General features: G+C 36.6%; 1 protein-coding gene across 5 annotated transcripts in view; it reads left to right on the top strand.

Moving 5' to 3' along the window:
* ctnnd2a (catenin (cadherin-associated protein), delta 2a) overlaps nt 1-17,165 on the top strand; it is a 300,110-nt gene that overhangs the window by 92,729 nt on the left and 190,216 nt on the right. For all 5 annotated transcript variants that reach the window (XM_038286754.1, XM_038286751.1, XM_038286752.1 and 2 more), the window contains exon 3: nt 518-630. In XM_038286754.1, the coding sequence (XP_038142682.1) occupies nt 518-630 (113 nt within the window). The remainder of the gene's footprint in view (nt 1-517; nt 631-17,165) is intronic.

The following is a 17,165-nucleotide window of genomic DNA, read 5'->3' on the forward strand; positions in this document are numbered from 1 at the left end:
AGATTGCAGACTCTTGTAACATCTCCTACATTCATGGTCAACAAAAACTGAAACTTGGGGATGTTTTTCTTTTTAAATTAAATTATTAAAAAAACACACCTAATACTTTAAAATATAATTTTATAAGGGAGCTTAGGTTTTTTGAGGTTAGATTAATTAAGCACATTTAATAAGCAGAATATTTTGTTTTAACTTTATGACCTTTTAAGTTGCAGAAAGAGTGTTTTTTTTATTGTTTTATATTTTTAAGACCTCAATGACCAGATGATATTTTTGTTCATGGAACAGTTGAACATTTAAGTGAAAAAATGGCTCATATTGTACTTTTGAGAACATTATCTTCAACAAACAGCAAACCCTTTTCACATAAGGAAGCCTTTGTAAAATAATTGTTTTTCAGGCTATTAGCTCTTTCTTCACTTCAGCCTAAATGTGATGTGAAATGTACTTGATGATATCCCTAAAATTACTTTGTTTGCTAAATTTCATGTAAGGGTTTGTTTTTCTTTTTCATCAGGAGCTTCAGTTTGAACGTCTAACCAGAGAACTTGAAGCTGAGCGTCAGATTGTCGCCACGCAGCTGGAGAGATGTAAGCTGGGATCAGACGCGGGCAGCATGAGCAGCATCAGGTAAGAAAGAATACCTGAGTGTGTCTGTGAGTGTCTATGGCAGTGTGAGGCTCTAGAAGTTTAGGGATTCTGCTAAGGTGGACAAAGATCTGGCAATATGGGAACAGTTAATCCAAAAGTTGTCTTTGCTGTGACTCTAAAAAAACAACAAAAAAAAACTTTTATTTCACAGTCTGCTGTTGATGATTCAAAAGTGTAAACCGTTGTTTGAAATTTCCTTTACCTTATAAATGCTTTGCATTTCAATTATCTGGTGTAACTTTGCAACGAAATTAGGAAATAATGATTTTTTATTGTTATTTCTCTTTTAAATTTACTCGGAGGATATATAAAAATTTTGCATTTCAGATAAGAAAAAAAAATGTGTCTGTCAATATTCTCTATCCAGAACTTAAAGCTACAGTGTGTAATAATTACAGGGATATACAGTCAGAAATGTTATATATTATACATAATGTTAACTATGTTATTTATCATCATCTACGAGCTCAGCATCTTAACCTTAATATTTGCGTTGCCTTAGAATTCGTTATTTATAATTACATAAGAGCGGGTCTCGCAGCCATGGAGGCAGACATCCTTGCGCTACGGCAGCGCAGAGCCAACAAATTAGCGATTGCGAGATCGCCAAAACGTCACAACGATGTAGAAAAAATAACGGGTATATTTATTATCTTAAGTCTACATGAAATCTATACCCTACACAGACTAATGAAATACTATCTGTAAAATTATCTATGTAAACAAACCTCATGACTTGAGAAGGTAGGTGATGCGGACGTCGTGGAAGACATTTTGTCCCGTAACGCTCGCCGTACTGTTGGGGGGGAGAAGCGGTGGGGGGGGAGATGTTCATGTTGCTGCAGTCTGCAGTCTGACCACTAGATGTCGCTAAAAGTTACACACTGTAGCTGAAAAAATTTTAGTTGTACCTGGTTTAATTTCATAAAAAATCTTCTTTAAGGAACATTTGGCTATGCAATTATCCATCTATACATCAAGCAGGGTCGCTAGGGGTTCATTTCATTCTAGTTATCTACAGTCAAGAGGCGGGGTACACCCCAGACAGGTCGCCAGTCCATCGCAGGTCAATGCAATACAATTATTGATCGATTAATTGAAAAAATAATCAACACATTAATCGATTTACCAAATCATTTTTAGAAGCAGCCCTACTTTCATCGTCCATAACATATAAATGGGTAACTCACCATTTTCAGATTCTTTTTAAGGTATATTGCTTTTAAAAAGAGAAACATTTGAAACAATTTGGCATTAGGAATACCAAGCATTATTGTTGTTTGCATATATATATATCTATCTATCTATCTATCTATCTATCTATCTATCTATATATATATATATATATATATATATATATATATATATATATATATATATATATATATATATATATATATATATATATAGTATCTTTAAGATTTCTTGCGGCACATTAAAATATAGGAGCAGTGTGCTTGACATCTCTTTGACAACTCTTTCTTGTCACTCTTGTGAAAAGTTGGAGAATTACCATATTGCTGTAGTTCCATGAGAAGGGAATATCATCTATCATCACTCTGTACTGTGGCTCTACTACTTCAATCATTTGTTGAAGTTGTTTTGTATTTTATCTGAATATTTGACTCTATGTATTCAGCTATGAAACAATCCTATGCTTGAGTTTTAAACCTTTTACTCTAACCATTTTTTTTTTTGTGTAAAAGTTTTCCATCTCTCACTCCTCACTTTGACTTTTCCTGTTAATCAATATCCCTCAGCATCTATGCATATGGGCCAACAGATTGGACGTGTTGCCGCTAGGGTCTTCAACAAATGTTGAACAGTTTGCACATAATTGCAAACCCTGGATTAACGCTGCTTGTGGCTCTACTTTGCTCCAGTCCAATCCGTACTTTACTTCCATTCATTTAATTCCTAATTTACACTGCAAGCTCTTTGATTCTCGCTCTGATCCACTCCCACAGGTGCTCCAACAAGCATACACCTAGAATGCAATTAAGTTGGTGAAAAATCCATAAGTAAGAACAAAAATATTGGGAGAGGGATGTATAACAAAAGTTGGCCTTCTTCCTCTGTGTTGTTTTCGCATCCAGATATGTATATTGTACAAAGGGTGACTACATGAAGTAGACAGAAATCACTTTTTTTCATAAAATTGGTTGATTTAATGGATATTTATTTTTTATAAGATGTGAATATATATATATATATATATATATATATATAAAATGTGTATGTACATTTTTTTATTTAGCAATGCTAAGAGTATCTAAAAGATTTTTTAAATGTGGATGTGGTTTCATTAGTTAAGTATGGTATATAGACTGGCTCTGCACTTATCCATCAAAAAGCGGACCAGTTTTTTTTTTTCCATTGCGAACCAGTTTTCAAAGAAAGGATCATATGATGAATTGACCACCTTGAAAATTAATGGTAACTTCATTCCCTGCGTGAACAGAACAATAGAAAAACAGCGCAATAGCATTTGTGTTGTACAGTCATATCATTATGTTACCAAATTTCTTTCAAAGGTCTGTTGGTGTGACACACACAACAGTATTATCAATAAATTAAGTAAATCAAATTTAAATCAGAATCTGTCCATCCTTACTAAGTTAGTCTGTGGTACTTGATTTTTTAACTTTGGTAACTCATCAAGTCACCAGTCGAACGGATTAGTCCATTACACTGGAAGTTTACTCCGGAAGTTGTGCCAAAGGCGCAAAAGTGGAGTCTTGGTGTTGGCGGCGTCTTGGCTGTTGCATGGCAGTGTTTAAATTCCTGTTGCAAACATGGATACTAAGAAGAATCCTGCCTTGGAGGATTTTGAGGAGATAAGGAAAGCGTTGGATTTCCTTTCTGGAGAAACCTCGTTCATTCGTCTCTAGCTAAAGTCCATTCTGGACCTAGTTAAAGAAGTGAAGGCTTTACATCTTCTGAATCTGCTGAAAAGTACAAATGGATTGCAGTTTTGGAAGGCCGAGTGGGTGACTTGGAGTATTGCAATAGAATGAATGATGTGATCATCACCAGACTGCGTGTCAAGCTCCGCTCTTATGCCGGCGCAGTGTCAGGGCCCTGTCCGGCTGGTGAGCCCTCACCCGATGAGATAAAGTTCACGGAGGAACAGGTGGCCTCATGTTGAAGGGGATAAAGCTGGACTGTGACACATTGTGATGAAGCGTGCCACCCGCTCCAGAGATGAGGGACCAACGACAGACAGCGATTATCATGAGGTTCAGTAACCGGAAACAAAAAACTGCTCTGCTGACACAGGGCAGGTTACTATAGGAGTCAGACATGTTCATTAACGGGCACCTAACCAAGAAGAACGCTGACATCACGAGGAAGGCCTGGTTCCTGAGGTAGCAGGAGGTGATCCAGTCAACATGGATCACAAACTGTAAGGTCCTCATCAAACTGAATGGAACATCGGAGGAGGCAAATGTTTTGGTCATCCGGGATATCACAGAGCTATGTATATGATGTATATACTTTTACAGTCATTTAACTACTTAAATGGCTGTAAAGGTTTTACGGTCAAAACTATTTTTGACTTTTGAAGTATTCTGTTGTACTGATGATTAATGTAGGATTTAGTGTAGGGGGATGAATGTGGCCTTGAATTCACATGTGAATCCATAACTTCTCAAACTGCTGGACCAAAGTGGTCCACTCTCAGATTCCAAACCACAGAGGGAGACTGGTCTGTCAATCTGTCTACAGAATTATTGTTAATAACTTTAGTCCTTAATATGTTAACAAAAACTGTTGTTTATGAGATGGAGCTGCAATTTTTTATGTGGGTATTGTCTGGCCCTGGGTTGGATTTGCAGAACAGAATAGAATAGGAAATACCTTTATTGTCTCACAATGGGGAAATTCTGGTGTTACATCAGCAGAAGCAATACAGCGAAAGTTGTAACACAAATATGGACTTTAAAAGTGTATTAAAATAACAGAGTAAGTGACAGAGTTTAACAATAAATAACGTAAAATACTATACTGTACAAATATAAATACTGTACTTTCACCCGAAGAATAAATAATCAATGTACAGCTCAGGACATTTTTATAGTAGTGGAAAAGGGGAAATTGCAGCAACACCACAGATTTTCTTTATGACAGCATCATGTTATTTAAGGGACTAAGAGAGAAACTGTGCAAAATCAGCATGAATGTAACGACTTATAAAGGTTTCTGGGAACAGTGATGTTTTAAGTCTCACAGCTGCTGGAAGGAAGGATTTGTGATAACGTTCCTTGGTGCATTTAGGATGCAGTAGACTGACACTGAAGGACCTCTCCAGATCAGCAACAGCCTTGTGCATGGGTTTGGAGACATTATTCAGCAGAGATGTTATTTTAGTTAGAGTCCTTTTGTTTCCCATCTCCTGCGCTGACTCCGAGAGGAATCCAGGAGGAATATCCACTATTTATAATTATATACATAATATAATTATTTATATGTAATACATTATATATTACAAGTTGTTACAGCTGCTCACTTCTATGTAATTATGTAATAAAATAGTTGAATTGACAGCATAAGCTATGGTGTCATTTTTGTACAGGTAGGATTAAATGAAATATATTTCACGCCTAGGTTATTTTATATTGAACATTCAATACATCAACTACTTTAAATGAAAGAAAGTTTACTTCCTTTTCTTAAAACTGTACCTTCATACACCTTAAAAGCATATGGACACAAAGAACCTTGAAAGCCTGTTCTTAAATTATATTGTTGATTACTATATTAGCAATACTCTCCATTTTAAATATGACCTTTGTACTACCAAATAATTCCCAGATAAATGAAAGAATGCTTCAGGCAAAAACAAAAGAAGAGAACATGTTAATGATTTCCATGCTAATTCATTTTATCCCAGCAGCTCAAATGTTCAGCCCAGTTAGACTAGATTACTATCTAGCCTTTTTTTTTTTCTCTCACAAGCTTTCCTTCCTGTAGCTAAAACTGGGTAAAGTTTGCTGGAAAGTTGTGATAAATTATTCACTCCGCTTGGGTTGCAGATGTGCCTATGCCTGTTTGTGTGTCTGTATTTGTGTTTGCCGAATTCTGCTGTCATGTCAAAGAGTTTGGTTCATATAAATTCAGCATGCCTCAGACTCCCTCAGGTAGCTTGTTGCGTAAGTTCCCAAACCTGAGGGTGGAAGGAAAACTGTTCACCGGAAGAGAAGCCCCTTTGAATTTCCCTAACCCACTCTGTTTTCCCTATTTGCTTTGGATGAATCATATTTTTCTGATGCATTAAAGCTAGTCTTTTTTTTTTAATATACTTAAACTATCATATAAAGTAACCAATTTCAAAAGAATAGTATGCTTTTTTTTAACTCTATTTGTCTGATAGCATTAAACGAATGCTGAACATATAATTTATTTTGATCATAAGTGTAAGAACCTACTAGTATGACGGAAATAAATTTCAAGCCAACTCCTTTAACGATTCAACAGGTCTAAGGATGAACACCCCAGTGAATGACCAACTGGTAACACACTATCCAATATGAGACAATATAATTGAATTTAAAAAGGTTATTGTGGCTCTTTCTGTCAGTGACACTCTTTTGTGTCATAGAGGTCGAGGTATTGCAGTGAAAAAGTATATATTGTCACTAGAGGTATGTTACCCCGTTCTATTATTCGTACTTGATGTATTTTAGGTCATGGTTTCATAAGTTATGTGTCCAAAAATGGATTTTGAGAAGTTTTTCTTCTGCCTGAATTCATTTTTTAATTACTTTTTCCATTTGTATTTGTTACTTTACTTTATTCTTTAAAACAAAAGTAATTTGGACATAGGGTTGTCATGATACCAAATTTTTCAACTCGATACCGATGCTAAGGAAAATATTCGATACTCGATACCATTTTCGATACCACAAGGATAAAATTTCCAAATTTCAACAGAAATATTTTGATTAAGAATTAAAATACAATAAATAAATAAATACAATAAACAATAAGAACAACATTTTAAGGTTGTTTGCTGTGCACCGTATTTAGCAAGCTTGATAAAAAACTTACAAAATTAAAATTAAGTGTTCCTTCATTGGCTATGCTTTGCACACATAACAATGACACTAGCCAAACCAGTTAACAAACAAAAATAATTCTCAGTAGCTGCACCTGTTACAAAAAATGTCTGAAACTGAAAAGTGCACAGAATTATTCAATCACACAGTGTTCTGAAAGTGCATTTTCCTCTATTCTGCACTTTAGATGAATGACTGTTTAGGTGCCACTGGTACTCGATACTTTTGAAAATGAATATTGTATCCGGATACAACATTTCAGTATCGATACTTTTTTGAGTATCGATACTTTTGACAACCCTATTTGGACATAACTTTGAATTATGTTCTGACTGATTTAGGTCATTTGAAAGAATAAAGTAAAGAGTTGACTAGCCTCTTTGCCAAATAATTTAACTCTAAATTTAGTAATTTGTTGGATGGCTACTTTTTACCTTTACTCCAGTAGAAAAATGTTTAAGTTACCTTTAAATGGGTATATTATTTTGGAACTCCACCCATCTTAGATGAGGTGAAGACTTAGCTTAACATAACATGGCGTTTCTACCTGTACTTATATGATTGCATGCTTCTCTTTACTTCTACAATCTATAAGCAACATGTAGTAGTTTTGTGAACAATTTATTTTGTGCCTCTGAGAAAATTTGTGGGTTTTTTATGTTCTTTTTTTTGCATCCATCATTTTGAAGGCATCCTTATTCTGTTTAATTATGGATCTTTGTTAGGCCTTCATCAAGATTTTTGTCTTGTTCCTTTATCTCATTTCCTTTGCCCTTCCTCTGTTTTAAGATATGACTTTTTATATTCTTTTAGGCTTTTTATTTATTCTAAAAAAAATTTCTTCACTGTTTTGTGTTGATTTATAACTTTTTTTCTGTATGTAAGGTTTAATGCATGCAGTCATTCATTTCAGATTAGCATAATGGTCTTTACTGGCTTTTTGTTTGGTTGAGTTTAAATTGATGTAATTTGAACTTGTCTTTCTTTAACTTAAAAATTAACCTTACCTTACCTGACTTGTTAAGCTGGGGAATCAAGCCAGCATTTTGGTTATCAAACTGACCACCCATTCATCAGGACTTTTCTAATGGGGGATGGTTTCAAGGTGAGCAAATAAATTGCATTACTGAATAGGGCAAAAAGAGGAAATCTTTGGATAAAGAACATATCCCATGAGGAAAAGTTTATGTCTTATTACAAATCAAAAATTTTTTGATGTCGCCCCTGCAGGATTGTCTCTATTTATATTCTTGGCAGCTGCTCAACCCCTTGTGCCCTTAGTTGGGTTCCACTTAATAAAACAGTTTAGAGATCTTTACAGACTCCCTCCAAGACCTGAGGAAATGTCTAAATGTGGTGCAGAAACCCAAGGCGATACTGATGAACATCTGTTCACACTGTGAACTGTTGGCACTCGAAACAACAATTTACAGGATGGTGGCGCAGACTGGCACACAAACACACAGCATTTAACATGCAGGTTCTAATCAATCATCTTTCCAACATTAGTGGTAAACGGCAACCGGGGCAAGCACTGACTCCTGCTGTTTTCTTCTGTGTGAAGCGCTAAGAAATCCTATTAGAACTTTAGTGCTTCTTTAAGGGGTTGACTCAGAGTTTTTGTTGGAGTTACAGTCATGGAAAAAAGTAAAAACAAACATGTGCCATAGGCTTTGGTTACAATCATTCAGTGCAAGAAAATATCCTTCCACTAAATAAGGAGTTAAGTTATTGTAAAGATGATTAAAGAAGTTGCAAAGGATTTACTGAGGAAGACAGTTTATTGTTGAAAAGCCACAGAAAGTCAAGATTAAAAACATAAAGGCGGTGTACATGAACAATCTGGAAAGCTACCTCCGAATAATATAATAAATGTTTAGCGAGGGTTTTTCAAAGAACCTTTGGCACCTACTGTATTTTTTGGACTATAGAGCGCACCTCACTATAAACTGAGCCCACTATTTTTTTTTTTTAAACTGGAAACTTACATATATAAGCCACACTGGCCTATAAGCCCCTGATATCTGAAGTGTCTCCCACCAAACTTGTAAAGGGAGCTCTACATAAAGCCTCTATATTAGGCATGAAGAAGAATGTTAGCTCCTGTTAGTGTCATAATGGGCTTTAAAGATCTGACCCACATGCAGAGAACCACTCAGAGACCAAAGGTAAAAGTTTAACAAGTTTATTGTTGGTTTGCAAACACTGTTGGAGATTGAAACTCTGTGGGGAAACAATGCTTGAACTCAGCGGACTGGTGAACCGGAACCGAAAACTCTGAAGGGGAGATCACAGTGATCAGTCCAGGTACAGTGGGAAAATTGACTGAGGCTTGAATATTGCTGGAGAGGCACTCATTTTTTGTGGGGGGGGGGGGGGGGGGGGGGGGGGGGGGGGGGCTCTTGGTTTATCTTTGGATCCACTTTGTGGGGTTTAATCCAGAGAAGAGGGAACTCGTTGGAGAGCGGACAGGCAGACATACGTTGGACCCAGAGGAGTAAAGGAGCGGACTGTCACTTGGTTTTCCAGGAGTGGACTTGAACGGATCATGTGGAGGTTTCCCCCTTGCTCAGTGAGACTTGGTAAATCCTTCCAGAGGTAGAAGGTCCAGGCTTATCCAGTAACATTTCTTTTACAGTCCAGTCTAATTTCCTCAGGATCATGGAGATCCTGGTCAAACAATCACAAATCAGGATCACTTAGAATGTACTTATCACAGTAAAACTATAAATTAACATATACCTGCTTCAACAAACTAGATCATCATCATCTAGAGGGCAGGACCATGAGGATAATGTAGAAATCAAGTTCCTTTATTTCTGTGGTACAGTTCACTGTGGTACAGTTCACAGGGACATCAGCAACAACCTGAATCAATGACGACCATATTGGACCATACCATCTATCTATATGTTTGCTTTTATTCTATTCATCCCAGACTTCCTCTCCTTTTAACTGCAGCAACAAACAGGTGGGTGTGCAGTTGTTGGGTGTGTCAGAGGTGGACATTGAGCTAAAGAAAGGATATTTTGTTGCTTTTGGAAGAACCAAGACTATATCCAACATAATTTTCACTTGGAAATTGAAGTTGGACGAGTATAACTAACTTGATGCTTCATTAACAACGGTCTGAAATGTAAACAGCAAACTGGTATACATGAAGAGGCTGAGCACGACTTTATTTTCAGAGAAAACATAAGCATTTCATGTTTGCAGAATATCTTTTATTAGCCTTTTGGGAAAGGCAGTTCCTTTATCATGTGTTAAGTAGACAGAATGAGAGATAGTGACTTAAAAAACATCTCAACAAGCTGATAAAGAAGGTTGGTTCTGTTCTTGGAACCGCTCTAGAGCACGTTGAGTTGTTGCAAATGATGGTGCAAAGAAAGATTATTCATAAAATGAAAATCATCACCAACAGAGTGTATTCAGTAAGAGGCTTCTTCTAATCTACTGTAATGCAGATACTGTAATCAGTGATGTCATTGAATGCTGGAATGGCAGTTTAACATTATATGAAATGAGATAAAGAAAGAGTTTTCTAAACATTATTAATGTCTCTCAGTAAATTGCAATGGTATTGAATAGTACTAGAAGACTGATCCCCAAAAATATGAAATATGATCTCTTTATACTACCGTCATGATTCTTATCATGTCTGTCTCAACTGTAAATGGTTAAACAGAATAATAAAAAACAAAACAGGACAGATTTAAAAAAAGACACAACTTGATCTGACGGATAAAAAAAGTGTTGATATCCGCTAAACATACTTAAAAAGTTTAGTTTGTAAATGTTTATACATGTTGATCATGTGATCTATTCTGTTATCATCTGCTGGGTTGCAGTATCAGAGAAAATGGCTTTAAAAAGCTCAACAAAGTGATAAAAAATGCTGGCCCTGTTCTAGAGACTCCTCTAAAGCCTCTGGAGATTATTTAATAATGAAGAGTTCTTTATAAAATGAAGAACATTATGGACAACAGTGAGCATCCTCTCAGATTTTTAAACAACAACAGTGTCCTCAGACAGAGGCGTTTCCAGACCCAGTGCAAGACAGACTGCTATGGAAGATTCTTCCTGCAACTCATTGAAACAAAAAGCCTTTAAGAGTTACTAAGATATTTAACGTGGGAGTGGTTCCCTAGTGGTTAGGGCATTGTGCTTGGATCTTGGAGGTTCTGAGTTCAAGTCCCAAACACTCCCACAGACTGCCACTCTGGATTCCTGAGCAAGACCCCTAACCACAGACTGCTCCCACAATGGCAGCCCACTGCTCCCCAAGGGGATGGGTTAAATGCAGAGAGTTCATTTTGTTGCTCTGTACTTACGACAGTGTAATGACAATAAAGTTGAATTCTATTCTATTCTATTTAATTTCCATTAAGGATAATTAAAGCACTGTGTTTTCAAATTGAATTGGAATTTCTCATTAGACATTGGGAAAGTTGGATAAAGGGTATTGACTGTTTTGTTTGGTGAAGTAATAAGTAAGTTAGACCTAAACAAATATATATACAGAAGGTTCAGATCTATTAATGTGTCACATCTTGTCACAAATGGTTCCTGTTCCTGCTCCTGTTCCGATAAGGGATTAAGAAAAAATATCATTTTTGGAGAATGGAATGAAATAAAGCAAATTGTGATTGAGATACACCTTTTAAAATGGTCACATATATGAAAATAATATTGTTGGTCTATCCCTTCATTTACAAGCTTTAACATGCTGTTGCTGAGCTGGTGTCTAAAATGCTCTCATATGTGTTTGTGAAAGAGTGTGTAAAGGAGAGACTGAGAGCAATAAGGAGAATGTTGAGGTGTAAAGTTCATGTCCTTAGGCACCAGCAGCTTTCTGATTGTGTTGTTCAGGCTTAGACATCTGTCCAAAGACCAGCCGGTTAGGTCAGGGAAAGGTAAAACCAGATTGTCTATAAAGTGAATGTGTGTTTGTGTGTTTTGTGTTAATCCCAAAGAGTCTGGGAAAAAGGAAGAAATTAAATAAAAGGTGCAAGTCGATCATACTTGCACTGCTGTTTATTAGGGTCAAGTTCCACAAATAGGATGATTTATTCTAATATTGTTCTGACATTTTCCTCCATCCAAATGGGACCGGCTCAGGCTATTTAAAGCAAACATAGCTACATTTTCACAGGCTTCTCCTCACTCTCTCCCAAAAAATCTTTCCAAGGATAGACCACTGCTTTGCTCAGTAGAACAATGTAGTAATAAAGACCTATTCTAACTAAAATCACTTTACAAAGTTCCCATAAAACCTTTGTGACCAAAAGTAAGTGACATGATCAAACAGAGTTAACGCCAGTTTAAAAACTCCTAACGCTCAATACTTTTTAAATGTACAATAGTTTATATTGTCAAACAACATTTTGACAATTTTGCTTCACAATATTTCATTAAATTTGGAAAGTTAGAATGGGTACTTGAACTACTGACTTCAGGGAATACTAGAGGATAATGACAGTTATTAGTAGGGGACATTTTTTTGTTGCTCTGTCTGAATACACTAGGGGTGTAAATCACATCCATCATGGCGATTCGATTCAGTATCGATTTCCTGACCCAACGATTCGATTATTTTCGATACTTAAGAATACACCACGATTCGATTCGATTAATCGATTAATCGGTTAATTTTTTTTTAAATTATTAATATTTTTTTTTTTTTACACCTTACAGGCTAAACAAAGTTTCAAGTTTGAAATAAATCAATGAAAGCTGTAATATCATTATGCATTTTCTTTAGAAACAACAGCAAATAACAGAAGTAGAAAAGTTGCATCAAAAAATACTGCAAAAATACTGCACAATATCAGTGTAATGAGTTCAATGCAATACCTCGGCTCCAGAGAAACTGTCCAACATATTTTTTTAGAATGTAATAAATATATTCAGGAAAGAGAGATGTTGTGTAGAGCGTTAGACAGGAATAAAAATAAACTAGATATAAGGGAATTGTTTCAAAGGTCATCTGGGGATGTAGTTTTTGGTAGTATTTTTAATTTTCTAAGAAGAACGGGTATTTTAGGGAGAATATAATAGTTTGTCTGGTCCATACTCCATTCTGGAAGGTGGCGGTAATGCACCTATAAGTTGTTTGCCAACCGCCATTAAAAAAAAGAAGAAGAAGAAGGCTTCAGAGTGTTGCGTCACCGCCCCCTTGAGAGACGCTCGCTGCACCTCTCCCAGATTGTAGCTGACTGCAAACAGTGCACCAGACAGGAGGCCGGCTTGTTTTGTTTTTATGACCGAAATTGCGTAAAAAAACTTGTGAAGTTTGACCCGCTAGAAGCGCGAGGTGCGCGAGAACGCTGGGACGCTTTTTCCAGCTGAATCTCCGCTCTTTTTGCCCTCATGTCCCTTCGTCGTCGGACTAAACTCGCCCCCACTTCCTCATCGCCTCGGCCGTATCTAGACCCACAGCGTGTAGCCCAGACCACGCTTCAATACTGAGCATAATTTAAAAATGTCTGTGTGAAGCTTGCTGCAACAAACTGCTGTAAGAGTATAACCAGGAAGCGCGGTAGGAGGGCAAAATAGGTTTAGCGGCATTGCAGCACGGGAGGATTACGCCCAGGAGCAAATGGATAAAAATAGACCGGAGGGAAAAAAAAAACATTAATCGATTATCTTGCGGACGTGTCGATGCATCGGATCGTCGGCTTTTGGATCGATGCATCGATACAAAACGATTATTATTTACACCCCTAGAATACACATTTATTTGCATTTCCCAGCACATTCCTGTTGATGTGCTCAGAATTTCGACATTAATATTTATTTCATGAAAACCAATACAGACCAAACGGCTATATGCCATGTTTTTCTTTTGCTTTTTTTTTCATTGGTTTTTATTTCCATTTTGTGTTAATCTAGTTGTTTTTTATTGTATTTGAGTTTTTATGTATTTCTTTTTTACTCTCTGTTACCCTCTTGTGTCAGTCTCCTTCTCCTGGCTCCCTTTTAAATTCTTCTGTCCACACCTGCTCCTAATCTGCTGATTAGCCCAGTCTTTGTTCAGTCTCCCATTCCTCCTCTTCAGTACTGTTTGCAGTTTCCTCGTAATTTCTTTGCCCCTTATGTGTGTTTTCCCTGGTGTCTCCTTCATTTTGGCATTTCTGTATTTTTGTTGGCTTAGTAATACAGTGGGTAGCACTGCTGCTTGCAGCAAGAAGGTTCTGGGTTGTATTCCCGGCCTGGGGTCTTTGTGTATGGAGTTTGCATGTTCTCCCTGTGCATGCGTGGGTTCTCTCCGGGTACTCCGGGTTCGTCACACAGTCCAAAAAACATGACTGTTAGGTTAACTGGCTTCTCTAAAATCCTCCTTAGGTATGAGTGTGTGCATGAATGGTTGCTTGTCCTGTTTGTCTCTGCATTGCCCTGGTGACCTGTCCAGGGTGCACCTCACCTCTTGCCTATAGACAGCTGCAGATAGGCAACAGCACCCCTCAGGACCCAAGCAGGGATAAGCATTTCAGAAAATGGAACGAATGTATTTTGTTTGTGTACTTTTGCTTATGTTGTCCTTTTGAACTATATTAAATCTTCAGGAATCCACCTCAGCTTCTGTCCCTGCATTTGGGTCCTCTAAAACCCCCCACTGAACCTAACACTACGAGTGAAATGTACCTGTAATAAAATCAGTCACCAATGATGTTCATCTGGAACTGCAACAAAACATTAACATTTTTTTTTTGTAATTTCTGAAAGGTACTCTTAAATATAGTCACTTTACCAGTTTCTCCTACTATGGAAAAAAGAAAATGATTCAATATTTAAAACAGTGTTTTTTTTTTTTTTTACTTCACTAGGTTATCATGACATTTTACTTGAGTTGTGAGTGCAAAGTGTTCTTTATAAACTCAGAGTGTTGATGTCGTTTTAGCAAGGTGTAGCTGAACTGAAATCTGTTCCAAGACACTCTAGGTCCACATAAACAGTATTCTTGTGTTATGAATTTTCATTTTATTGGCTTGGTTTGTCATTTATGGACAGTTTTATGGCTTGATCATGTCATTATCACTTTTCAATTGTGTTCCAGCTCTTCTTTTGTCAGTCCTTCTCCTGGTTTCCACTACTAAAATACTATCCAATTACATTCCTTTATCCCACTGTACCTCACTGTTCCTTCCTGTGTTGGGTGATAATAGAAGGATCCATCACACCATTAGCTGCAGGCGGTTTTATAAGCTCAGCAAAATGCTGCAGAGAGAACTCAAATTATAGGCTGTGACATTATACCTTAAAATACGCCTGGTGTTTGGGCTTCCATGTGTGCGTGTGTGCCTGTGTGAGTGATGATGATACTGCAAGTTATGCTACATCTTAATGACTGATGATGCATTTCCAAGAGGAGAGGAGAAAAATGATGGCAGGTGGCAACATCTCTCAAAGCAACTTCACCCTCACTGTCTAACTGTCTCGCAGCCTTTCACTGTGTTGTTTCAACTCTGTCCTCATCTATCTGTCTTTTAATACTAAGTTATGTCTTGGCTGTTTTTTTATTAATGTATATAAGGAAAGTCTAACTTTTGGAAGATTGTGTTATATAGATACATCTTGCACAGTTGGCAGCAAAAGTCTGTGTTTCAATGAACTGATCAACTGGATTTGTTGAGACCTAATATATAAAAGAAATGATATATCATTGATGCTGCTGATTAAAAATATATACCCGTATATTCACATGAAATCAGAGGTAAAAATCAAATGAAGAAAGACGAAGTCAATATATAGTACACTGTGAAACTTTGTGGTTTAACTAAGGCACAGACAAGAACTCGGGAGGCAATATGATGAAATTCAGGATTTTAATAATCACAAAATGCAATAATATACAACGTAGTCCAAAGGCGGAGAGGGCATGATACACAGAGCTGTGTTTTTTAACCCTGGTCCTCAAGACACACTGTCCTCTATGTTCTGGATGTTTCTCTGCTTATACACAACTGATCCAGATGTCAGCAAAGGATGTTGTTCTGCTATTCATTGATATCAGGTGTATGAAAGCTGGAAAATATCCAAATTATGCAGGGCAGTGTGCCTAAAGGACCAGGGTTAAAACACACTGACATGGAGCATGAACAGAGAAAGATACATGACAATGCAAGGATCTAATGGAGAACTGAAATACACAGGGAAGGTAAAAGGAAGCTGGAGAGTTTATGGGATATTTAGGGATAATGAGGTGCAGCTGTGGCAAAAGGTGAACTGGGAGACAATGGGGGGGTTACTAAATAGAAGGGATTAAGTTGACAAAAACACAGAAAAACTCTTAACTAATGGGAAATGAAAAATACAAATCTAAAGTGAATAATATATAATATATAGGAAACATAACAGATGGATGGATCAATATAGCAAACCATGGAGACAATACAAACACAGAAAAATGAATAGGTTATGGACAGATCTTATAAAAAATAACAACAGAAGGATCATTAGCTGAGAGAAGAACCCCTACAAAAACTGTTGTGGAGACCAATCTGGACACTGGAGAATGCTACAACCCACAGATGAGCTCTGAACACTGGTTTATGTTTATATCAGCAATATATAAGAACACATCAGATTTTTTCAGTATAGGTGCCCTACACAGTTAACCAATGACAGAGTCACTTGCCAACATAAGGCTGCTGTCATGGAGAACATTATCCAACCAACCACTACTTTAAAAAAAAAATGTTGTTGGTACATATTTCGGTTTCGTATTTAATTTGCCACATAACAAACTGGTGTAATTCAGATTTCTTAGGAGGTGAAGAGATTTTTAGAATTGGGCTTTTTTCTGACAGACTTGAAAAAGATGGAAATAATAAAAAAAATGTACTCAAATAACATTTGCCTGTAGTGTGAATGTAGCCTTAGTTGTTTACATCATTACTGATGGCTTTTCACAGTTTTGCGAGGACATAATTACAGACAGGTACATTAACTGTGTTTAAAATTGCTGTACTCTCAGCTGATAATAGAGTTATACAAAAATCCACCCTATGTATTGAAATTGTTGATGGGATAAGTACTTGTTGGCACAAAAACAAGACAAGTATTTGTTCAGGTAGAACTCTGGGAATTTGAAATAATCTTCATATTATTTAGTCAGAGACCTTTGAGGACGGCATAAGCCTTTTATACTTTATGATGCATAGGGAAATTTCCTAGAACTTCTTTTTTTCTACTTTGGAGCATCATTAACATTTAAAGCAAAATACTATTTAAACATTGATTTTTCATACTGTAGTGAAAGAGAGTGTAGAACTTCAGTGTAAATCAGTTTGGGAAAATAAAACAAAAACTACAAAACAAAAATGATAAAATGTTACCTTGTTATCTGAAAACTGAAGTTTGACATATCACTTAACAATTTATTGCAAGCACACATTCACATACTTGAGGAATAATAGTGTGATTTCCAGGATAGAATTGCAGATCTTTTTCATT

This window comes from Cyprinodon tularosa, unplaced genomic scaffold (genome assembly GCF_016077235.1).
Source record: "Cyprinodon tularosa strain WSP-4 unplaced genomic scaffold, ASM1607723v1 ctg23, whole genome shotgun sequence".
Lineage (NCBI taxonomy): Eukaryota > Metazoa > Chordata > Actinopteri > Cyprinodontiformes > Cyprinodontidae > Cyprinodon > Cyprinodon tularosa.